This window comes from Carassius auratus, chromosome 18 (assembly GCF_003368295.1).
Source record: "Carassius auratus strain Wakin chromosome 18, ASM336829v1, whole genome shotgun sequence".
Taxonomy (NCBI): domain Eukaryota; kingdom Metazoa; phylum Chordata; class Actinopteri; order Cypriniformes; family Cyprinidae; genus Carassius; species Carassius auratus.
Window position 1 is genome coordinate 21,109,751 of NC_039260.1, and position 24,577 is coordinate 21,134,327.

The following is a 24,577-nucleotide window of genomic DNA, read 5'->3' on the forward strand; positions in this document are numbered from 1 at the left end:
ACATCTAAATTATCTTAGCTAACCGAGTGTGTTAAAAATTTTAAAGATTGGATGACCAATAATTTTCTAGTATTAAATTCGGATAAGACAGAGATATTACTTATTGGACCAAAAAAAAAAAAAGTACACAGAATCTCATAGATTACACTTTGTAACTAGACGGATGTACTGTTACTTCCTCTACAGTCAGAAATCTGGGTGTTATATTGGACAGCAACTTGTCTTTTGAAAACTATATTTCCCATATTACAAAACAGCATTCCATCTTAGAAACATTGCCAAGTTACGAAACATGTTATCTGTTTCTGATGCAGAAAAGCTAGTTCATGCATTCATGACCTCTAGACTGGACTATTGTAATGCACTTCTAGGTGGTTGTCCTGCATCTTCAATAAACAAGCTACAGGTAGTCCAAAATGCAGCAGCTAGAGTCCTTACGAGGTCAAGAAAATATGACCATATTACCCCAATTTTACAGTCTCTGCACTGGCTACCTATTAAGTTCTGTATCAGTTACAAAATATTATTACTTACCTATAAGGCCCTTAATGGTTTAGCTCCTGCGTACCTAACTAGCCTTCGACCACGCTACAACCCATCACGCTCCCTAAGGTCACAAAACGCTGGACTTTTGGTAGTTCCTAGGATAGCAAAGTCCATTAAAGGAGGTAGAGCTTTTTCACATTTGGCTCCCAAACTCTGGAATAGCCTTCCTGATAATGGTCGGGGTTCAGACACACTCTCTCTGTTTAAATCTAGATTAAAAACGCATCTCTTTCACCAAGCATTCAAATAATGCATCTCAATTTTGGACTGCAGTTATATCTGATCAAATGTGCATTATTATTCTATAGCTTGGGTTAAACTAATTAATTTACTTGGTTGGAACAGCAGCTACGCTAATTATGTCTCTATTTGTTTCTCTGTTTTGCCACGGGATTTACATCCAATTGTTTTTTTTTTAAAGGATAAAAGGAGAAAAGTCATCTTTAATGCAGCACTCTACAGTAACATGATGTTGGCACAAAAAAACTAAACAAGATGGAAGAGTTTCTGGTCCAGATGTATGAAGCTGAGCAACCTTAAATGTGAACCCTTGTTCAAGAAGTCTTGAAGAGACTTTACTTCAGTTCTAAGATCAAATAAAACTCTAGTTCTCTTGCTATTACCATGTTTTACCCATTGTCAAGTCCACTTCCATTTTGATATTATAACAACTTCCTAAAATTGCCCTTTTATGATGGTATCTCCAACACTTTTGATGTGCAAGTTCATTGAAGCATGATGCAAGTCATGTAAAAGGGACTTTGTGTGTTTTTTTTAGTATCTGCCACTTAAACCAGAACCAGAAGAAATTAACATATAATCTGCAGGATTAAGTGAAAGACAGAAGTGAGCTGGATGGCAACTGGAGCTTTTCAATATGGCACCAAGAATAGCCCCATTCCATCTTATATCAAACACACCTCAATGATTACACTTGCTATGAGAACAACATGCTAAATACACACTGCCAGAGAAAGAAGGAGAGAAAGCTCACCTTAAACCTATCAATGGCGACAGATGCCTCTGATAGAGATTTGACAGAAAATGGGGTGACCTTTAAGGCAAAGGTCATGGCATTGAAAACAGTGACGACAGTAAATGCCTGAAAAAAAAAAGAAATGAAGTAAAGAGTCATGAGTAAATTAACACTGTGGTGATACCTACACCTCCAAACAAGCAATGTAACCCTACCTGTGCAGCAGTAAGGTCATAACCTAGCAACATGTGGGTGGAGAATGTGGCCACACTGGCAATCACCACGACGATCGGTGCCACGCCAACTGTAATGCTCTGAAAATATCCTGTTTGTTGCAGAATCTTACGCTCCTCATCTCTAATTCCTGTTAGATTGAACAAAATAAGCAAAAACATTTGCATGGAAAGAGGCCAAAGCAGGCTACTACCATTAACTAAAACTAAAATCCTACAAAATAAAATTCATTTCTTTAAAAAAAGATTTAATTTTAGTTATTCGCCAAACAACATTTCTCATTTTCATCAAGTTTTAGTTGAATTTTTGTATTAAAACCACTAAAACTGATCCAAAACTAAAAGCTCAAATTTTATAAATACTATACACATTTAAAAAACTAATTTAATAAAAATGACAAATGCATACAACCATTTCGAAACTTAACATTTAAATGAAAACCAAAAAATAAAGCTAAAATCAATTCAAAATATTAACAAAATGTATAATGTGCTAACGATGATTGTAACAGGACACTAAGCCAAACGCCAAAACAACTACATGTGTATGTATAAAATAAAAAATTAGATGAATATAATAATATTGAAATAAACATTAACTGAAATAAAATAACTCAAATTAAATCAACAAAAAAAAACTTAAAAATAAAACTAAATACATTACTACCTTAAATTAAACTACAAAGATTACTAACTTAAATTAAAATGGATAACATTTACAAATCAAACTACATTAGTTTATCAGTAATCCTAAAAAAAAATAACACCAAGCCAAACACACGTTAAAAAAAAAACAACTTACTTCGTACAGCTTGAGAGAAGGCCTTCACCCAGGCATACATCTTAATAAACTTGATGTAGTTCAGAATCTCATTCATCTTTTGAACACGCTGGTCAGTCACGGCTACTCCCTTCCTCCTGAAGTACGCCGTCAGTCTGGAGCTAAACATCTACAGGAGAAACATCGGAGTTACAACGGAAACTCCCAATGGGAAAACAAAACAAAGCCTGAATGAAAAGCTCACCATAGTGGGGTAGAAGAGGATGAATACAGCAGATCCCAGCAGAGATGTCGGCCCCAATACTGATAAGTTGTATGCCATTCCCAGCACAGCCACCAGGGGACCTCCAGCCAACAGGCTGCCCATAGCAGCGGCTTCAAACATGCGCTGCCCGTCACTCGAACACATATTGATCAGCTAAAGACACAAGTGACACATACATGAGCAAACTCCCCAAGACATATCGTAGACTGCCATTAAATATATTCGGACATCACCTTCTTTAGATATTTTGCTTCACTCTTCATCTCTTCACCATTCAACACCCTAGGATATCTGCACCTAACCTTCCTAAATGTCCATTTCATTAATCCAAAACTCCTCACCCTCCCAATCTCAACACCGTACCTCTCCCATGGACTTCTCCCGAAGGCTGCGCAGACGCAGTATCTTGTGGAAGGCCATGGTCAGGATGGCTCCTCGCAGACGGGTGCCGGTGCGGTAGTTGAGCGCCCAGGTGAGGGCGAGGGACCAGGAGCGAATCAGCTCGGTGGCCAAGAGGCCCAGCACCAGCAGCAGGCCGTAGGGCAGGTCGGGTTCGCTATTCTGCGTATACTCCAGCAACCGCCTCACCACAAACGCCTGCGGAGAGGGAGGACGAGCAAGGGGGCGACAGGACACAGCAGGCGTGACTGAGGATACAAACACAGCTGTGCACCAGCACTGCAACATTTACACTTCATAACCTTCCACATCATAAAACATCTTATTACAGCGTTGGTCAGAGAAGGGTAAAGGGATGCAGATCATTGTATGCTACGTGTGGGGCTTCGTCAGAAAATGCACGGCTTGTAATCATTGGAGACAGTGAGGGAGCGGCAACGTCTACTGAGAGAGAGAATGTCTGCCTTTGTTCTAATAGTTTGTTACCTTATGCGGCCCTTTTCTCTAGCCTTCGGGAAAGAACAAGAGAGACAATCAAACAGTACCGACAGTACCATCTGTGCGGGAGACAAAGCAATGTGATATAATCATGGACATAATGCCCCTTGTTTGTGCATTCAAATGCTTTTTTTTTTTACCTACAGTCACATCAGGTTGAGGTACAGGATGGAGACGTACTTTTGATTTAACACCTGAAAATTAATATCAATTAAATTAGTAGCAGAGTGTGCGGGAGCACAAAACACAGAAAAACAGTTCAACGAAAGTCATCCAAGCACACACATTCGCGCACACACGCCGTTCTCAAATCCCATGCACATACACAGTCAAGGATATGCAGACATAAACTGGGAACAAGGGCAGACCCATGTGGTTGAACACAGCTGCTAGATTTTATTAAGGAAACCTTGAATATGTAACCTTGAAACTTAAAACATCAGCAGTTTGTGAAATAAATAAATAAATGTACAAAGTGGAAAAACATGGATCAGGCAAATCAATACTTTGTTGTGAGAGGAAAAACAAAAGACATTGTTGCACAAAATAAGGTCTTTGAGAGTCCATCTGCGAGTTGTCATCACTTAAAAGCGGTCCCATTTTATTTTTAATCAAGGTTAGTGGGGCAGCGATCACCCTCCCTGAATGACCCATTTACACCGCAGCGGCCCAAAAAGGTGTCCATGAAATTGGTCAAAAATCCAGCAACATATTGAGGACAAGAGGTGCGGGTCTGAACACGACCTGTACGCTCGTGAATCTGTCAGAACATGAGAGCGTTTCAGTCCAAAACCCCGGCAATATAAAACCCCCGCAAGTCCGTTTTCCGTTCGCTGGTATTTATCTGGAAAAGTCTGAATCAATTGTCCATCAGCGGAAAATCTTGCCCACATCCGTCATCGGATATACATTGCGCAATCATTTGCCCACCAGTTACCCAACCTTTCAGACATATCTTGCTGGATCATTTCAATACACATGAGATGGGAATTATTACAGAGATCAAATAAGAGAAGCGAAACAAAAAGGAGAGAGAATGCAAGAGAGAGAGAGAGAGAGAGAGAGAGACGGGCAGCAAACAGCATTAACTCTTGATCCAGCCCTGCATAAGAAACATGCCCTTACCTCCCAGGAATCCTCACCGGCTCTGCCTGCCGTGTGCTCTCCCCGCAGGTTAAACGGACACCCTGTGGAGTCTAAAGAATAGCCTCTGTCACATGTCACACACATGGGGACCCAGCGACCTCTGACCCCTAACTCCGATCTGAACCCCGCCCCCCCCCAGACACCCACCTTCCTTTACAAACCACCCTTGACCTCAGTCATCAGAGCAAGGACAGGTATCTCTTCAAGGAGATGTTCTACAGGGAGTTGCTAAATATAGACAACAGGGAGAGAAAGGCAGTTGATGATTAAACAGAATCTTTTGATTGAAGCCCGATTTTCTCCAGAAGCCTGAGGGAGACAGAGCCTTGCTGTGTCGCCCAGGGTGGGACAGTGACAGAAGCTCTCCTTGAAGAAAATGTTAGCCTATCCTCGCAATCTAAGGAGTCTTCTCTTTAGGCTACGCTTGTGCTACATGCAATGCCCCTAAACTCTCAAAGTTGTCCCCAAATCTAGCATTTCATAGTGGACCGTAAGAAGATTTTTTTTCTACCTGATAATAACACCACAGATATAAAACACCTGGTACCTGGGAAGCAAGAGACACACAGAAACTTGTACAATCATAGAGCAGCAGTTTTTTTTTTTTGACAGGTGTGATACATTTGTTTCTGTTTTTGGAACTGATGACTAAGTTTCAAGTCCTTTATCTTTAGGTTTATTAAAACTACAGGATGTTTATGATTAATAACATTTTGCCATAACTAACAGAAATGCTTTAAAATAAAATATATTATAGCTACACAACTGGCAGCACCAAACAGAACCGATTCCCACCCTGAACTCACGGCAAACGGGGACAAATCAGGTTGAGGAAGTAAAAACTCCATTAATTTTCTCCAGAGGAGAATAGATTTTTAACAATAACTTATAAACCTTTAAAGGCAGTCCTACTGTGAGCTACAAGCTTGGTAATCGATGGTTTTGTTGAAAGCATCAGTTTGCATTATTTCACCTTTAAAGAATACTTTTTTTTTTTTAATTGGGAAAAACTACATTACCCATAAAGCTGTGCAAAAAATCTCCAATCAGAGAATGCCTCCCATAAGGCACAGCATATAACAAATGAAATGGTCTCGCTATGCTATTATAATACTTATATATTTGTGTGTGTGTATAACTTACCATATTTTGTTTCTTTAGATAAAATGAATTGTGTTATATTTAGTGTCGTCAAACGATTAAACGGGATTAATCGCATCCCAAATAAAAGTTTTTGTTTACATAATACGTGTGCCGTGTATATTTATAATTAATAAATAAATACACACAAACATTTATGTACATATTTCAGAAATATATCTTGTTTAGATATTAAATATATTTATTTATAATTTAAATTATATTAATATAAATATAGACATTTTCTAAATATATACTGTATGTGTGTGTGTACTTATATATACAAACAAAACACACATATATTATGCAAGCAAAAACTTTAATTTGTATGCAATTAATCACGATTAATCGTTTGACAGCACCAGTTACATTTTAATCGATATATATTATATTTTTTATTAATTTTATGCAATGCTTCATGGGATTGTAATTCCTTCCCCCACCAATACACAGTTTTTGTACTTTTGTATGATTTGCAAATATGTTTTGCTTCACTTTGCTTAAAGTTTGCAATGTTGTGATTCACCCTAATGCACTCTAGTTTGAGTTAATGTTGTTGACACAACAACAACAGCTCAAATGGCTTACGTTGTCATATGGTGCCGTTAGTGGCGCAGATATAACATCTAAATGAATAAAGTTCCCCCTTATTTTTGATGATAAAGTCAGACTATTCTGCAAAATGCAGCAGACAAACTGAAATACTCTTTTGGTGTTGGCACAAGTCATTATTAAGGCACTTTATAAATAGCACTAATGGTTAAATGAATTGGTTTTGGGAGCCACACTGGAAACACCACAGAGGTCAAACAGATCACTTCTGAGGCCCAGTGACAATGTAAAACAACGCTCATTCCCCATCTGAACACTCACCTGAACATTTGAGGGGGGAGGATTTGATAGGTGGGTCTAAGCTCATAATACACAGAGAGAGCAAGAGCGAGAGAGAGAGAGACAGATAGAAGGAAAAGACACCAGAAAGACACAACAGAGCTGAGATGGTGTTACTTACTGGGCCACTGAAGCCTGCGAGTTGAGTAACCATAAGGCAGAGGATGGACAGCAGCAGACGTGTGCGGCAAAAAAGCCAGACCACACGACGAAGAGATGCCCCTTCCCCTCGTGACCTGACTTCTTCATCCCACAGCCCGGCCAGCCTGTGGAAATGATGTTTTGTTAACATGCAATGCATCTAGTAATTACATCAGGCCTGGCTCCAGGTCCAAGAAGTACCACTGTAACACCACTTGATTTGGACATGAGCCATGCCAGTGCAATGTATTTTTTTAAGTACTTTGGAGTACTATGAAACTACCATGGTTCATCAATCATTCAGTGTAGTATTTATGGAAGTGTTACCATTTGGTACCAACATAGTTCTATATGAGAGAGTTGCACCGGCCAGGCCTGAATTTACATATATTTTAGTTGGATGAGTGCTGTGATAAGAAGTCATATATCAGTACTGACCGGCGATGATTGACCTCACAACTCTCAAACTGCGACACAGCCCATATATCCTCCAGAAACAGCTGACCCTTCTTATGGGCCAACAACACCAGTGAGGTCAACCAGTTAAATGTCATAAAGGAGAAGAGGCCAGCGTTGTCGACTGGATGCTGATGCCTGTGGTGACAGAGTGAAAAACAGGACAGGAGATTTGGATTAGTCTCTAAGCTGCAGCATTTTCATTCGCTCCAATTTGGTTTATTTTATTAGGGCCACCCAGCCTGAGTCACACGTGCTTTTCTCAGGGACACAGTGTATGTCTCGTAAAACTGTGTCATTTGAGTTTAATCACTGCACCATGACATTTTAATAGGGTTGTAATTTTACCAAAATGTGGCTTTTGTTAAAATTCAACAAAAGATGTTTCTACAAGGGCCAGGTTGACCAAAGTAATTTCTCTATATGAATCGACTCTTCGTCATAGATTCTTAAATAATCCCAAGAATCTATATTTTAGTCTAGACTGTTTTCAGTTGATTCATGAACGGCGCTTTATAAAACATTATTTATAGCATGCCTCCCATCCAATAATTTAATTAAAATTGAATCTTGAAATTAGTATCCGTATCCAGATTTAGTTCGTAAGTATATTCTTGTCTCCCGTGTCGTCGTCTTTCAATGTCTAAATCCCAAATTCTTTCACCATTTACTCAAGACATTAATTGATGGACTGGAGTGGTGTGGATTATTGTGATGTTTTTATCAGCTGTTTAGACTCTCATTCTGATGGCAGTGGCACCCATTCACTGCAGAGGATCCATTGGTGACCATGTGATAAAAGCTAAAAGCTAAATCAAACTACATTTTCAGCAAATTTTCCTTTTGAGTGATCTGTTCCTTTAAGACTGTAATTAACCACTCAATAGCTGACACTGTTATATATTCAAATAGTTCAGTTTGTCCCCAATTGTTTCAGAAAATTATTCTATTGGCATCTCAGGTCTATTGAGTCATTGACATTTGAGATCCTGACCTTCAAAAGCATGTAGACATCTGAAAATGGACACAGTGTTACTCATCGTGATTGGCTAACTGAAATAACTGAAAGGCACACTGATCAGTAACTTTAGTACGTACTTGCTGGTGGAGCGGATGGGCTTGAGTACACAGACACTGTGGTGGTATTTGCTTCTCCCGACTTCGTCCTCCATCTCTTTTGTGTCAGCGGCATTGCTCCCATCCAATGAGAGGCCACCCTCAGCTCTTGCTGCCGTTTCAAAAGCATCCTGGGAGAAACATCAGCAGATCAGGTGTTCAGCTGCCAGGTTTGTTTTTGAGCATGGCATATCAGCATTTTAAAATGGAAAAATGTGACTATGCAAAAAAAATAAAAATAAAAATAAACAAAATTGTTAACAGGAAGTGAAAGAAGACATGTTCATCAGCATGATTTGGGCCAGGAAAAATATCATCAGCGAAAAAAAACAGAGGAAGGAAACCAGTCAGACTCCTAAAACCATGCAACCCATAATGCCTTGGGGAAAAACCACTGCATCATGCAAGTCTTGTGCTGCACGTGGTCTTAAACACAGACAGCTGATAAAGCCAATAACTAAATTACGCACACATGTTCAAGTCATGTGTCAGGCAAAATACTTTATACTAATCAGTAAATAGTTTAATAGCCTTCTGTTCACACTAAACCTGAATTTTTGGCACTAAAGACAAAGCTTTAATAAAGTGGATACCTGTGAAAACTATTTTTCATTATAGTGTGGACTGTAAAAACAATGACGCACGTTTCGTGACGCATAAACTGTATTAAAAGTTATCTATGTTTATACCTGTATTGTGCCTGTTATGTGCTATTCACTTTCACACTGTTGCTTAAGATAAGTTACTTTGTACGCTCTACATATCACAGTCCAGCAAAGACGGCAGAAAATTTACTCTCAAGTGCTGTCCTGCAGTAAAACATGAAGGCAGTTGAGGAAGAATATTGTGAGAATTTGTCTGTATCATCTCAGTGAGCTTTTATGAGGTTTTACGCATGTACAGTAAAGTGAAAACTTTCATGTGAAACTTTTAGAAAACGTTTGAAAATGCTTGTGTGGATGGAGAGCGTTTTAAAATTAACACTGTTTAAATGTACACAGCCTGAATTGGGCAAAATAAAAATAAAAAATTTACTTTCCCGAGTTTATTACATCATTAAAGTTGTGTTTAATTTTGGAAATGAGGCATTATCTAATTAAACACTGTATGCACACTGGATAAAGCTACGTTAAAAATTATTTAATTTGTTGACAGAGTTTTAAAGTGCCCCATCATGCCATTTTTAAGGTTTCTAATATTGTTTTGGGAGTCTCCTAAAACAGGTTTACATGCACTCAAGGTAAAAAAAAAAAAAAATACACTTTTGTTTTCTCAAAATATACATTGAATATCAACTAATTTTCCAAAGATTTTCAAATGATTGGTTCAAAGCAGTTCTAAGGTTCAGTCTCTCTAAACCCCTTCTTACTGTGAGCCTACTCTGCTCTGATTGGTCAGTAGGGCTGAGATGATTTGCTAATCTGTCGATTCAATACTATCCCGATACTTGTGTGGCAACTCAATAACTATTGTGATTAGATATAATTTATTATGATTTTTTTCTTGCTTATTAAAGACTAGACGACGGAAAAATACTTGATCATACCCTTAAAGAGACTGTATATGATGAGTCATATTAACAAAAACAATACGTCACATCTTTCTGAACGTTTATTTCAGGACCATACACATACGTATATGTTAAAGTACCTTGAACCCTGAAACTTTCAAGTACCAAAACCCTGAACTTGCAAATGAATATAATAGTCAAATGTTCAACAAAATGAGTAGTAAAATACTTTATGAAATAAAAAAAAGTAATGTTACATTGCATACCGTTTAGCCGTGTTTTCCCGGCAGTGTGTAAATTCCACAGTGTTTCCACACTTGGGATTCAAAACGTGAAGGTGCAAAAAGAAATGTATTCACATATTCATTAAATTACCATGGCTTTAGCATTTCTGATGTAAAGAAATAGCCAAATATTAAAGATTAAGTGGACATTTGCTTGGTAAAAAAGGGAGCAAACCGAAGGAACAGAGCGTAAAATTGTTGATTTTTTTGTGGGAAATTAATCAGATTAATTGATTAATTCGTTGGTGGATTAAACAATGTAAAAATAGTCATTAGTGGCAGCCCTTAACATGAAAGAGCGAGAGAACCAGTGTTCAGCCATACATATGGGAAGCCAAATGAACTGAAAGTGGGACGAAACAGCGTGGTGTTGCAGAGCTCGCACCGTGCGCCTCAAAGGACCAAACCATGCAACTGTGCTACCGAAGGAACAGTGGCACAAACTAATCTAAATTAAAATACTTAAATAACATATGCACACAAATACAGTTAAAACGCTAAGCAATACAACGACATGACTTTCACAATGGAGTTCACACAGACATAAATGTATTTAGGTAGATTTTGAGGCACATTACCATGAAAAACTAAAGTAATCCACCAAGTTTTCAGTGGCTCAGATGTTGGGAGAAAACAAAAACTCTTATGTTCAGTCCTACATCTAAACACAGAACACCTGGATTGCTTACGATACATTTTTGAGATTACAGCTGCTCAAGAGCGGCAAAAATGGTGAACAGCATACAACACGGAGGGAGGAAACTATAGCAATGCAGGGCTGTCAATCAACCACCATGGCCTGGCCCAATGCAAATGGCTTGCCAAGTGAGACTGATTTGGTTTAAAGGGAGTTAAAAAAGCAACTTACAAATGATAATACAAATAATTTAATAATTAAATATTATATATATATATATATATATATAATAAAATAATAATACAAATATACTTGACCCCACCTGCAGCTACACACTGTGACGTGAGCCAAAGACTACTCTAACAAACAAAATATTTTATAACAGGTTAGACAACAATAAAGTTTATGCTGCCCGCATCCAGCCGAGACAACAGTCGATTATATGAGCCACTGCCCTGGGTGACAAAGGCTGTGGCGTATTCTGCTGACATTCAGGCTAAGTGCTGTCTAAGTGCGTGTCTGCGTATATATGTGTGTGTAAGCAAAGGCAGACTCCAACATGTTTTAAAGCCCATGGAGGCAGAAAAAGCCAGCTGGATTAGCTCACTAAAGGGAACCGCATGTATTTTATAGCCTCTCAGTTAATAGGCAGGATGGGCATCTTCAAACACTGCTAGTGATGCTAATCAAACAAACTACACTCCACTGAAATCAGTCTCTCATCTACTATCTCCCATCATGAGAAATAAAAGGAATTTCCAAAAGGGTCTCCACACCATTGGCGCTCGGGTTCTTTATATGCTAACAACAAGCATCTTGTTAAAAATATTTTTTTTACAAAAGTTCCCTACAGCACCTTTAAATCCATTACATTTTAATATTTGGCCACGTGCAGAAATGTTTATTTTGAAATCACAATGTAAAATACATGTCCTCCTGTGTTGGCAAAGGTTTATAAATGAGTTACGTTACAAATCTAGTGAGATAATACATACACCTCAAGTGTATTCACACATACAGTACTGGTAAAGTACCCGAAAGTTAACATTCATAGATCATGTGTGAACAGGACATTTTCAAAAATCACGTTAATTTATTAATTATCGTTTTTATCTTAATTATCAATAACTAATTTATGTTATTTATCGTTCTTATGGAGATGCAATGATTAGTCTGAGCTGTTTACAAAGCTCCGCGACTTTATAATTAGCTTTTCTATGTAAATATGCATTAGATTTACATCTTTGACCACTGCACCTTGATTCATCAGAGCTGCGACTTTGCAATTCGATACTATTACGCACATCTTGTGTTTATAGGAGCAAAACATTCTGATTTGCTAGTAATGTTAGTTTGGTTTAGAGGGAAATGGTAGGCGAACTCATGGACTGATAACAATCAACATTTTGTACATTTTTGTTAAATGTCAGTTATTTTTTCCACAGCCAAATGCTGCATTCAATTGTGTGATATTACTTCAAATTAAGTTTCAATAACTTGTATTAATATTACTTTCTTTGTATCAGTTATTATATTCTACTGTACAACAGTAATACATTTCTGCCAACTTTTCTTAAAAATGTGCAAGATTCTGTGGCATTCCCCATTAAACACTAAATTTAATTTTCAAGACTGGATTCTGCAAATCATAGCACCCAGTCTTTTCTGAATGAAAAGATCTGAGGACATTACACACGCACACAAATACACAAAGCTAGTTTTCTTCTGTCAGCCACAGCTTTAGCAACTCTGTCACAAGCTCTCATGGGAAACATGCTCGAAAAAAGCCTTATCTGGGACTGATCAGAATGCAGGGAACAGAACGATCTAGAAACCAAAGACACACTGAGAACGACAGCTCAGCTTCAAAGAAACAGAAACTGAAGAAATGAACTGTATAACAGCACTTTTAAATACGTTACAAACACAACAGTGAAATCCATCACATTATTTACATAACACTCATGTTAAAGTGCCTCGAGGTAAGTCTGCCTTGCGCTACAAAAAAAGTGAATCTGACATGTCTGGCTGGATTAGATGAATGGGAGAAGAGAGAAGGCTGTCGTGAAGCGTTCTGCAATGCTCCTCAGCACGTGCAGGACGTCCTCACCACTCTCCGTGTCCCTCTAATGCTCTCACGTTGCACAAACATACAGCTTCCCTGAGCACTGAGTGGGGCATCGGCCTATCAGCAGGCAAGGCTGCTGGACGCATCACCGGAACCCAGGATCACAATTGGCTGTCGTGTCAAATAAGGCGGGACTAGATTATGTAAACAGATCCAGCTTCTAAATACAGGCTGAGCAGCCAATCACAAGCACTGCCTGCACACACGGCATCACTAGCCCTGAACTGAGTGGCTGAGAGATACAGAGAGAGAGAGAAAGGTAGTGTTACAGGAAAAGACAAAGAAAACTCTGGGCAGCACAGGACCCTCTCTTAACATGCCGAAAAAATGCTGACGGCAGGAGTGTAACGGACAATAAAAATGACATCACAAAGGGTTCGACTACCTTTATGAGCACAAACAACAGCTGCAGCATTTTGATGTTAATGAACTAGTCCAGCCAGAAATTTAATTCCTGCCATCATTTACTCACCTTCATGTCGTTCCAAAGCTGTATGACTTTATGCATGCTTTAAAGTTTTTTTTCCCCATACAATGAAAGTCAATGTAGTTCAGAGTTGTTCTTTTGTTTAGCACATAAGACAAAAATAGTCATACAGGTCTGGATTGATTAAATGATGACTGAATTTAACTGTAATTTTACAAAGCTACGAGAATACTTTTTTGTGCGCAAAGATAATTATAACATAATTTATTCCAAATTCTTCGCCCTGAGTTACTGTCTTCTGCAATTTTGGAGAGTACCCCACTACGTAATAAACAATGTTTACACTCTGCATTCGCGCGCTTTCCCTGAATGTAATCAGCGTTGTTTACGTTAGTAGACAGTGCGCACATCCTGAACATAAACAACACTGATTACTTTAATTATGTTCTGGTGTGCTCTGTAAATCGGCGGAAGACAGTAACTCAGGGAGAAGAACTCTGGATAAATTATGTTATTATTGTTTTCGTAGCTTCGTAAAATTACGGTTGAACCCCTGATGTAACATGGACTATTTTACTGATCTCCTTGCTATGTTTCTGTGCACTGATAATGGTAATATCATTGCTGTCTACAGAGGGTCAGAGAGCTCTCAGATTTCATCAAAAATATCTTAATTTGTCCATGAGGATGAGTAATTAATGAAAGAATTACCATCTTTAGGTGAACTATCCCTTTAATACTTCTCACTAAGGCAAAGAGCAGCACATGTAATAATGTCAAAGTATTGTAATACAGAGTTTTGTCCACGTCCACAAAAAAAAAAAAAAATTATGCTGAGGTTCATGAAGCAATAATAAAAACGTCATGAAAACCATTCAGTTACAGCATTTTTGTAAATAGAATGATTTATAAAAATAAAAAAGGCCCATTCACACCAATAATGACAACTATAACAGTATGATAAAGCTCTGTTTATTATAAGCACGGTGCAGTTTTGTTGTCTGCCACTTTAAATGATCAAGTTCTTTAAAGTTGGATAGATTCTGATTGGCTGTCAATGTTTTCATTGATCATCATTTGGGAAAAAACGTTCTGGTGTGAACTTGCCTGTTCTCAGAGAACTAGAGCGATTATTAAAACTTTATCTTTAGCATCCTTGGCTTGAACGGTCCATTACAAAGGATTCCCATTTGTGAGAGTTTAAGAGTTGAGTATTTGAAGGGTGTTTATTAGTATGAGAGGATACTCAACAAGAAGCAGAACGATGTCTAAACACAAATCTGAAAGGACATGCTGCGTATACGGTGGACTAACCTGCACTTTAGACAGCTCGTAATGGTCCGCTTCTGGTCCGGGGAGCGTCTCTCTGGACGATACGGCCCTGTACGCAGAACCAGATGCCAGACAGTCCTTTCCCAAATCATGTCCTTTCATCTTCTTTTACCAACATAAGAGCGCCTTTGTTGCTTCTTCTCTGAGCTTGATCCTGTCAAAGTCTCCAAATCTGAACTGATGAGAGAAAAGATGGGTTAACAACATGAATGGACATGTTATTCTTATTTAGTCAGCATCGATTGAGCACATTATATGCGCAAATCCCACTTTAGCCCATTTGAGCCTAGCTTTGAAGTCTGACAAGATGGTATTGTTGTGATTAATAGTGGAAATATATAGATTGCATGGACAGACTTTTTAGTAAGCCCTTTCAGTTGTCTCAAAACCTAGTGAGCTTCTTAAGATACATAAAAAGCATTTATGGTTATCATTTGGCTAGACAAAGTAATCCATTCTTGTTGAATTTTATAAAATCAATTGAAAAGGACCATAAAGATATAGTAATTTCATGACAACTTACAAAATTTTCAACCCACATTATCATGACTAATGCATCCAAACATTTTGCAATTCCCTTTAGCCATTTTAACAGTGTTGAGATAAATATATTCATTAAAATAGCATAGTTTCTTTATTTTACATTAGCATGGATGAGAGGCAATACAACTAATACTATCCTTTTGTATAAAAATTTAAATTTTCTCTTAAAAATGTCATTACTAGATGTTTAACAAATTGTTTTAGCCATTTTTACTGCACTACAGAAAATAAATATATTATAGTAAGCCTTATAGTATTTATTTACATATTTATACTAATGAGAATGAGCTTTTATTGCTTAGGGTAATGAAAGTGAGGGGGAATATATATATACACGCACACATTATATATATATATATATATATATATATATATATATATATATATATATATATATATATATATATATATATATATATATATATATAGAAAGACCACTGAGATGTTTTGCATAGTGCTGTCAAACGATTAATCGCGATGCAAACAAAAACTTTTATTTTGGATGCGATTAATCGCGATTAATCGTTTGACAGCACTGTGCAAAACATCTCTGTGGTCTTTCATTTACTTACTAAAGTTACTTTAGGCAAAATAGAGTTGTTTATTTATTTATTTTATGCGATTTGCCCGAGCATGTTCTTATCTGGGTTCACGCCTTCATTGACCAAAAAATGTTGCAACTAATAGTGCAATACTGATATTGACTGTACTCACAAGCTTTTGACACACGGCCAGTATTTTGATATTACCGGACTAATATGAATGAATATACACATTATTATATTGATCTGTGTAGCGAAAGAACAGCAGTTATCTGGCGAATACAGTATTACACGCTTACTAACAGCTAACGTTACAATCTCGGAAGACAGAATAAAAACACAAACTGAATCTACATTAGATGACACTGGATCGCGCTGGAAGTCTTTCTCGTGTTTATTTGAGTGCAATAGGCCCCATATCTCTAACCAGAGGAGAACAACCAGTTCCCAAAAAGACGATTGAAAACAACAAACCACACGGGTTTCATTCAGGGACATCTACAGCCTTTTGTTTTTTAGATTAAACAAACCCTCTATATATTGGCCAAACGGATCTGTTTTTTATGGCAAAGAGCACATCTTGGCTTAATCCCATTCTTATTGTAATAATGATGCCTTTATCTATTTTTATACTAATTCCCCACTTAATTCCGTAGCATATATGTATCCTGATCTGAATTATAATTAAATAAAATATAATACGAGTAGCACAAATGCGTTTCAGTCCCGTCTAGATAGACTTGTAACGTTACAGAGACAATAGATGTCACTTACATCAGGATATAACCCACCAAGAAACACGACGTCCGTCGCAGTAACCTTAACGTTAGCGCATATTCACGTGAAATATGCGTTTTGGTTATTTGTTCAATGTTCTTAAAAGTCAGTGTAATAATTTACCATGACATGTCAAATGATGCTAAAATCAGAAACCGTTAAAAACAAAAATTAAATGATGGTGTCAGAATAAAAAATATGTAGCATGCAAATTACACAGCAATAAATATTATTTTACACATCGAACAAAAGATAAAAGCGTCCACTGCTGCAGACACATTACCTGTTTGTCTGGTTGGTCTGCGGGTCTTCTACAGCGGATGGAGCAAAACAACTTCGTTATAAACAAGATATTTGAAGGACTCTGATGGACGCCGTTATGGGAAATGTAGTGTAACTAGCGTTCGCTACACGTTCACAATCGTTAAAAGTGCCGATTTGGTGGAACTACGCTACCCACAATTCCCTTCTCCGTGAATGAGTCAGAGCTCTGTTAGTGGGCGGGGCTTACTGCGCGACTGAAGGCGACGCGCAGCCTCTGCAGTCCAGCGCTAGTATTGCAGTCTGGTAATAAGCGCAAGACTCTGGAGTGGAATTTTACAGTTCCACAAAGTACAGTGCGATGATGATTCTGCAAATATGTGGACATTGTTTCATCGGTAATTACATCCAAAATGCAACACGAAAACCTGTCCATGGATTTCCTCTCTACATGCAGCCACAAATTATTTAAAATATCGGTTTATATTAAATAAGTTTATTATCCATATTTATACATTAGCTGCAAGTCATGATAAAACGTTCAACTATAAATTAATTCAAATCATTGTTGATTCAAGTCATTGCATAAAGCATATATATATATATACACACATATACATACACACACACACACACACATACTTTAGACAAATCAATTAATCGAATACCAACCACTAGTCTATTAAATATAAATACATACACAACAGGTAAGTAGCTGGAATTACAATAACTTAAGTGTAAAAATATTTTTTTTTATTAACGTTACTTACCAGCTTCACTTTAGAAAAGCAATTTTATTTTCTAGATATAAGTGTTAACATTAGAATCATGACACATTTGTCTGCCCAAAATCACAGGACATCATTATATGTGTGTGTGTGTGTGTGTGTGTAATTAGCCTTGACAGTGTCACTAGATTAATCTCACGCACTGAACACTCAATGTATAAAACTCACGCACTCTAGTCAAATCAAATAAATGTCACTGAATGGGGTTTCTCATAGCTCAGCCATTGTTATATAAATACCATTAAGTGAAATGTCTTTCCTCCAGATGTACACTAAAGCCAGACAAACAGTTCTCGTAAGTGCTCCAGGGTTGAGCAAAGGAAGTGTTAATGATGAAACCTGTAATTTCCCTTAATTTTGCTCTTTTCAGTTCTTCTACAGCTGGTTTAACTCGAGCATCAGTTCCTCTGCTAATCCTGGCTTGATACAAAGACTACAACTCTCAGATGCTGCTCCACTTAAAGCTGGGTATAAAATAGCAAAAGCTAGAAAGATTTCAACTATGCTTCATGTACTGAAGGAAGATCAGACAGGCAACTTTTTGGACCAGTTTTTTTTTTTTTTATTGTCTGTACACAAAAGCAGGTTACACGTGAGATGGGTACAGCATCTGAAAAACAAAAGCAAACAATTACTTGTTGTTGAATACTTGCATTTCATATAACTTGCCACAAACACACTGTCAGTCAGCATGGCTCAGCCTACTCACTGAAGTACTCAAATACATTTACAGCATCATGCATCAATAACTACACCCTTATACTCTTTTTTTAAACTTGAAGTAGATTGTAAAGCACAAGGGAATGTATTTGTGCCCCAACATCCTACATCAGGGTTATCACATAGAGGGACACTGTCCTGCAGGCTTTTAATTCAACACCTGATCCAGCTAATCAAGGTGTTAGTATGCACACAAGACACTTCCAGGCAGATGTGCTGAGGCGAGCTGAACTCTGCAGGACAGTGGCCCTCCGAGACAGAGTTTGGACACCCCTAGCATAGATCAAATAAGACAGGATCTACCAAAATCTCTATAACTACAAAACCCCACTGAGACCTCGAGGGTCTTTGTCACTGCCACATTATAAAAGCATGCACTGGACAAATGAAAATGGACAAAACACAGTGGCAGACACAAAGTATAAGCAGCCTTACAAGTCTGTGAGACTAGCAAGTACACATTTCAGACACAGACACTGATATCTGAAACTAAGACCCTTACCACACGAATCCTGTGTCCGATGGCCTTCGCTGGAAGGTTGCTCTTGAACTTGGCACGAACCATTCCACTGCTTCCATGAGCCCGAGTGACTTTACCCCAGATGACACGCGTCTTGTTGGGTTTACCGCCGGGTGTTGCAGTGTTCCTTCAGACAACACACAAAACTCACAATAAATAACACTGACCACTATAGAGCGTCGACAGAAACGATGAAACGCTTCTCCATCCAAATGTCAAAATACGTTTCACAATTACATCCAAACTGTCAACACCAAAGCTATTGACAACCCATGTTACTTCCAAAATACAACATAAAACATGACATTCAATGAGAAGTTTATGTAGGTTAAACTATTTTAAAAAATGCATCAAGAAGTTTAGCAAAGAAGCTCAATGTGGTGTCATAACATCAAAAACATGACAGACATATTTCTGACAACAGCACAAGCTCAAGTCTTTCCTCACACACACACACACACACACACACAAAGACTTCACTGAGCATCACTTGCTTTTTAGCCTTGTAGACGTAGGCACAGCGTTTGCCCAGGTAGAAGTCGACCTCGTCACGGTTGTAGACTCCCTCGAGCTTGAGCAGAGCGGTGTGCTCTCGCTGGTTCCTCAGGCCACGCTTGTAGCCCGCAAAGATGGCCTTGCTCCACAGCCTACAACACACACAGGGTTAAAACCATTCATTTGGCCTCAGCTTTATGCACAAGCCATGCAACATTTAACCCTGTAATGTCTAACACATAATAGTCAAACACCTAATTTGTTTTCTTTTTAAGCTGTATTTCCCCGCTTGATACTCTCACTATATCTTTCTTCGAACCACAAATGCTGATGTATCAACTAGGATTAAAGCAAACAAGGACTGAACATTTTTCTTTTGTCTAAAGATTCAGTTAATGGTTACTTTAACTAAAGGCACAAACTAAAACAATCACACTAAAATTCCTTTGACTGCTAAAACATATAAACTATCAATTAGATGAGAAAATATTTGCACAACTGCTGTTTTTGCACTGAATTAATGGCTTTATAATAATAAATGCACTGCTTTTATCTCTGAACTACCTATCAATTCAGATTATATTTGTGACAGCTTTCATGTCTTACCTTCCTGGCATGATGATGCTTTGACCAGGTCAAATAAACCTAGAATGACAAAAAATACAACAACCTTAAGTTTGAGGATGAATGAATAGTCTCGTGTTGTTTCTAGACATTAGCAACAGCTCCACAACATTACTGCGTGTTTATACTCCACTCTAGTCTTATACAAAGTTATCCGTAGCTCATAGTTGTAAATATGTCTTCAAAACAATTTTATCAGAGTAGAACTCAATGTTTATCAGAGTAGAACTCAACTAAATTGATCATGTTTAGACAGCGCTGAGAATGAGCTGCGGATGAGTTTAGCCTGAGCTAACTTTCATCCCGCAATCCGTTCAGAATCTGAAGCATCTTACGCTTCACGAGGCAGAACTCTGCGGATTGCGGACTTCAGGTCTGTTTTTATTCATACTGGAAGATATTGTGCTTTAGTTTACTTCACATTAGGCTAAAAATGTCACATTTTAAAAGTCGAGCTCTACGACGCTCACCTGATTCAGTCTCAAAAATGGAGGAAAAGGCCGCTCGCAAGGAACGCTGGGAAAGTGTTAGCAGCGGTGTCTGATAATGTGCCTGACTAAAATGAAAGCGTTTTTCTGATTTTAAATTTGGATGTCGTGAATAAGTAAAAATACACACACACACATATATATATACATACCTTAAAGAACTTGTTCTTTTCTGTTTTGCAAATGCTTTTTTTATAATTATTATTAATCTTATGAATATTCAAATATTTTGATATTCTGGATTTTTGACTTTTCATGAACTGTAAGCTCTAATCATCAAACTTCAACGTTTTAATTTACATGCAAAGAATCTAGAAAAAGTTTCACTTTTTGAAATAAGTTACAATTTTTTTTAAAGTTGCACCTGTACCACTTTCCAGTTGCCCCTAATACGTCATCATCAACAACAGCATAATAATAATAATAATAATAATAATAATAATAATATGTGTTATTTTATTTCACTTTAATTTTAACAAAGTTATTTAGATCAATGTACATATAGATCACGGTTTCATAAATAATTTCTATTATTTATTTATTTCTTTATTTGTACATATATTTCTATACCTTAAAACAAATTGCTAAATGTTAACAAAGTGCAAAAATACATATGCACATAAACCTTTATATATAAATATAGAGAATGCATGAATTACAATAAACAGAGAAAGAGAGTGCACCAAGGTGTCTGTGTTCAACACACACACACACACACACACACTTCTGCAGATGTTATGTATATGAACCCAACGGCTTGCTTTTACATCATTTGCAAATTTCTAAGGACATTTGAGCAGTAATGATCTCTAATGAATCTCAGTCACTAGGGCTCCTGTTGCTGTTGCAACCTCAAGCAGCAATGTTTTCTTTCTGGGCAAAAAAAAAAAAGCACTTGCGTACTTAAATCATGTAAGATACTTTATTTTCATGGAAAAGGAAACTGTGAACCCTGAAAATGACTTCTGCTTTTCGGGTTCTGGAGCTGTTGTATTTCCATCTGTGCTCTTCTCTGATGTTTCCTCATCATCATCTTTGTTCTTGCTGTCCTTGGATCTGAAAGGATTCCTTAACTGCAAACAAATGACGAAACAGACTTTATTTCAATAAATAAGCACAGATATTAGGTAGCAAACTCATATCGAGGAGAAATTACCTTTTTAAGGACATTTGATTTCATCATCTTTAACTTGTCTTTGAAGGTCAGTTCTGGTAGATTCTCCTGTATTGACACATCATGACTCTTCTGTTCAGTCTTGACAGATTCACTTGATGGAAACCTCTTTGCCAGCAAGTCGAAAACTTGACTGACCAGCAGCTCTGTCAGATGATCCACCACTGTCAGACCGAAATCCTCTTCTTTGATGATGAAGGGCATTACTGGAGTATTTTCAGGGAGCACCGCAGGACGGGGGAAAGCGGAGCACACAAAAAGCCGCTGCACTTGTTCCTCCACAAAATAATGTAGAAAGTCTATAGCTGCCATTCTGACCTCCTTCGAGACACTCGTCTTGCATCGTAAGATGCAGTTCATTAAATCTGCAAATCTTTGGTGCAGGCGCTCTGAAGCTGCGTAACTGTTGTCCTGTGAGCTGAAGTGACCGCTGCACTTCGACATATATAGAGCGGTCATCAGTGAATCAAATAAGGTGGTCTTTGGCCTGCCACTGCCTGAGGGATGATTTGATTCCAGCAGGATGAGTGACATTCCTCCCTCAGTTGACTCAAAAGTTGGCCTCAGAACTGGGACATGCCCGGCTTCCCATGTTCTGGATGCTGCAGAGGGATTGTTCGACCAGGCACTAATGACATCCTCCACAATGTAGTCAATTACATTGTTTGTGACCTCCACCCAATGGCTCGGGTTAAGAGGGCATGGGAGTTTTCCTTCTATTGCTGCAAGAACCGTGCCGATGGCTGTCGTGGCCACTGCGCGGGAGATGTGACAATGTAAAGCACTCAGCTTCCGGATGACACCACTGATCAGTAACTCCCCAATATCAGTGCAGGAATCATCAGGGCGGAAGTAAACGAAGCATGGTGACGAGGCTGCATTGATCTTCAGGACGCTGTTGTGCATCACCACATTAACCCGGTAAAGAACTTCCTCCACCACAATACCAGCGAGCTCAGAGGAACGCGAGTTGTCTTCACCCAGAGAGTCGCTGAAATCACAGTCAGCGCTGCTGAGGAGACCATCCACCGTGATCCCAAAAAGAGATTCAAGTGGATACACATATGGAAGTTGTTCCATCTTCAGGATCACTGGTCTTTCTGATGTGTCCAGATGATTATCCTCAGTGGATGAGGACGTTGAAGGCCTGTTTGAGTTCACAATTGCAGACGGAGTCATTCCTACTATCGTAGACAGTTTTGATATTAAATCAGTTGTAGTTGTGGCAGCTGATGTTACAATGGAAGTCAGCATTTGATAGATTTGCTGTCTGGAGAACTGTGAGGAAAAAAAGCTAAATGAGTTTTAGGTCTTGTTATGCATTATGCTTTAAGTTAATGTTAGGCTATGGTTAGGGTATATATTCAGATCCCAGATCATTTGCTTTTTTTATTAGCCTGAATCAGTTCTCTTTCAAAGGGCTACATTTCAAAGTAAATGTTTATACCAAAATATGTTTATGCAAGTCACGTGTGAGTAAAAACATCATCCTACGCTAAAAGCAATCATCCATGGACTAGCTGGTGTTACACACACATACCCACAACTTTTTTTCAGGGGAAGTCGTAGCCTAACAGTTAAAGTGTTGAACTTGCAATCCAAGGGTTGTGAGTTCCAGTCTCGGGCGGGCAGGATATAGGTGGGGGGAGTGAATGTCCAGCGCTCTCTTTCCACCTTCAATACCATGACTTAGGTGCCCTTGAGCAAGGCACTGAACCCCCAACTGCTCCCCGGTGCCGCTGCATAAATGGCTGACCACTGCTCTGGGTGTGTGTGTGTGTGTGTGTGTGTTCACTGCTTTGTGTGTGCACTTTGGATGGGTTAAACACAGAGCATGACTTCTGAGTATGGGTCACCATACCTGGTTGTATGTCACATCACTATCACTTTTATCACTTTCAAATGCATGATGTACTTAATTCCTGTTCTAACTTATAAGATTATATGAAACATTTTAAACCTTACAGATTTCCCTATCACAGCATGAATTACTACAGTAACTTCAATTTGCAACTACTATAAATATATCCAGCTTTATCTGCATACATTCAGTACACGTATTAATTAATCTGGAAAAGTAAACTTACCGGGAAGCTTAATGCTGCCTGTGTCACTTCCAGATTTCTGAAAAATAGACCATTGATAATATAATATAATATAATATAATATAATATAATATAATATAATATAATATAATATAATATAATATAATTTACCCTACATAGGAGAAGCAGTTTACAATAGAATAGAATAGGATAGAATATAATGTAATATAATAGAATAGACCCTATAGGTAGATTGCAAAATGGATAGATGGATAATATCATTATATTAAAAGAGAGCAGTATAAAACATAATATAATATAATATAATTTCACTAGTATAAAAAACAGACATACTGCTCTGTCAAATTCCACATAAAGTTGCAGATGACTGACTGAAAAGTGACATCCTTCAGGTGTGGTACAGCAAGTTGTGCAGCTAGATGAGCCGCAAAAGCCAGTTCTCGGTAATTGTCTGACTGAACTCTATTATCACAAGCCATTGTTATCACAAGCCACTATAATCCAGCACTAATTACAGTAAAAGTACAATTTCTAGATTAATGTGGCTGGTGGACTTTAATAATAGTGCCCTGGCTGTGACATCATTAGTGTGACGTTCTAATGGAATGTTCATGGAATGCTGACTGCTGCTTGAAGAATGCACATACACATATATTGTATATATTTGATAAAA

The 24,577-nt window shown here is 38.0% G+C and overlaps 3 protein-coding genes across 4 annotated transcripts in view; all 3 read right to left on the minus strand.

Moving 5' to 3' along the window:
* Positions 1-17,166, minus strand: part of LOC113118651 (multidrug resistance-associated protein 5-like) — a 40,709-nt gene extending 23,543 nt beyond the window's left edge. The window contains exons 1-10 of one of the 2 annotated variants that reach the window (XM_026287984.1): positions 17,052-17,166; positions 14,889-15,083; positions 8,571-8,719; positions 7,455-7,610; positions 6,997-7,141; positions 3,165-3,398; positions 2,781-2,954; positions 2,558-2,705; positions 1,738-1,886; positions 1,541-1,648 (exon numbers count right to left, since the gene is read on the minus strand). In XM_026287984.1, coding sequence (XP_026143769.1) covers positions 1,541-1,648; positions 1,738-1,886; positions 2,558-2,705; positions 2,781-2,954; positions 3,165-3,398; positions 6,997-7,141; positions 7,455-7,610; positions 8,571-8,719; positions 14,889-15,008 — 1,383 coding nt within the window. In that variant the 5' untranslated portion in view covers positions 15,009-15,083; positions 17,052-17,166. Of the gene's footprint in view, positions 1-1,540; positions 1,649-1,737; positions 1,887-2,557; positions 2,706-2,780; positions 2,955-3,164; positions 3,399-3,686; positions 4,851-6,996; positions 7,142-7,454; positions 7,611-8,570; positions 8,720-14,888; positions 15,084-17,051 lie in introns of those variants that run through there. The other variant, XM_026287985.1, reaches the window with a different exon arrangement.
* Positions 17,167-18,376: 1,210 nt separating this feature from the next.
* LOC113118653 (60S ribosomal protein L35a-like) lies at positions 18,377-20,742 on the minus strand. Its single transcript, XM_026287988.1, has 5 exons — positions 20,647-20,742; positions 20,159-20,197; positions 19,552-19,704; positions 19,040-19,184; positions 18,377-18,427 (listed from the first exon to the last, which is right to left on the minus strand). The coding sequence occupies exons 2-5, from the start codon at positions 20,167-20,169 to the stop codon at positions 18,404-18,406; spliced, it is 333 nt and encodes a 110-aa protein (XP_026143773.1). The 5' UTR covers positions 20,170-20,197; positions 20,647-20,742; the 3' UTR covers positions 18,377-18,403.
* An 830-nt stretch (positions 20,743-21,572) lies between these two features.
* On the minus strand, positions 21,573-24,440 carry LOC113118753 (uncharacterized). The gene is made up of 4 exons (XM_026288171.1): positions 24,238-24,440; positions 23,926-23,962; positions 21,821-23,116; positions 21,573-21,737 (listed from the first exon to the last, which is right to left on the minus strand). The coding sequence occupies exons 1-4, from the start codon at positions 24,381-24,383 to the stop codon at positions 21,573-21,575; spliced, it is 1,644 nt and encodes a 547-aa protein (XP_026143956.1). The 5' UTR covers positions 24,384-24,440.
* Positions 24,441-24,577: the final 137 nt, after the last annotated feature.

What these genes read in the sequence shown, in the direction of transcription:
- LOC113118753 (XM_026288171.1), bottom strand. Translation starts at nt 24,383, where the DNA reads ATGGCTTGTGATAATAGAGTTCAGTCAGACAATTACCGAGAACTGGCT. An exon ending in ATGTGGAATTTGACAGAGCA is followed by an intron (nt 23,963 to 24,237) that starts GTATGTCTGTTT and finishes TCTATTTTTCAG; the next exon opens with AAATCTGGAAGTGACACAGG. An exon ending in AGGCAGCATTAAGCTTCCCG is followed by an intron (nt 23,117 to 23,925) that starts GTAAGTTTACTT and finishes TTTTCCTCACAG; the next exon opens with TTCTCCAGACAGCAAATCTA.
- LOC113118653 (XM_026287988.1), bottom strand. An exon ending in TACGTCTACAAGGCTAAAAA is followed by an intron (nt 19,185 to 19,551) that starts GCAAGTGATGCT and finishes TGTTGTCTGAAG; the next exon opens with GAACACTGCAACACCCGGCG. An exon ending in TCGGACACAGGATTCGTGTG is followed by an intron (nt 18,428 to 19,039) that starts GTAAGGGTCTTA and finishes TTTGTTTTTCAG; the next exon opens with ATGCTGTACCCATCTCACGT.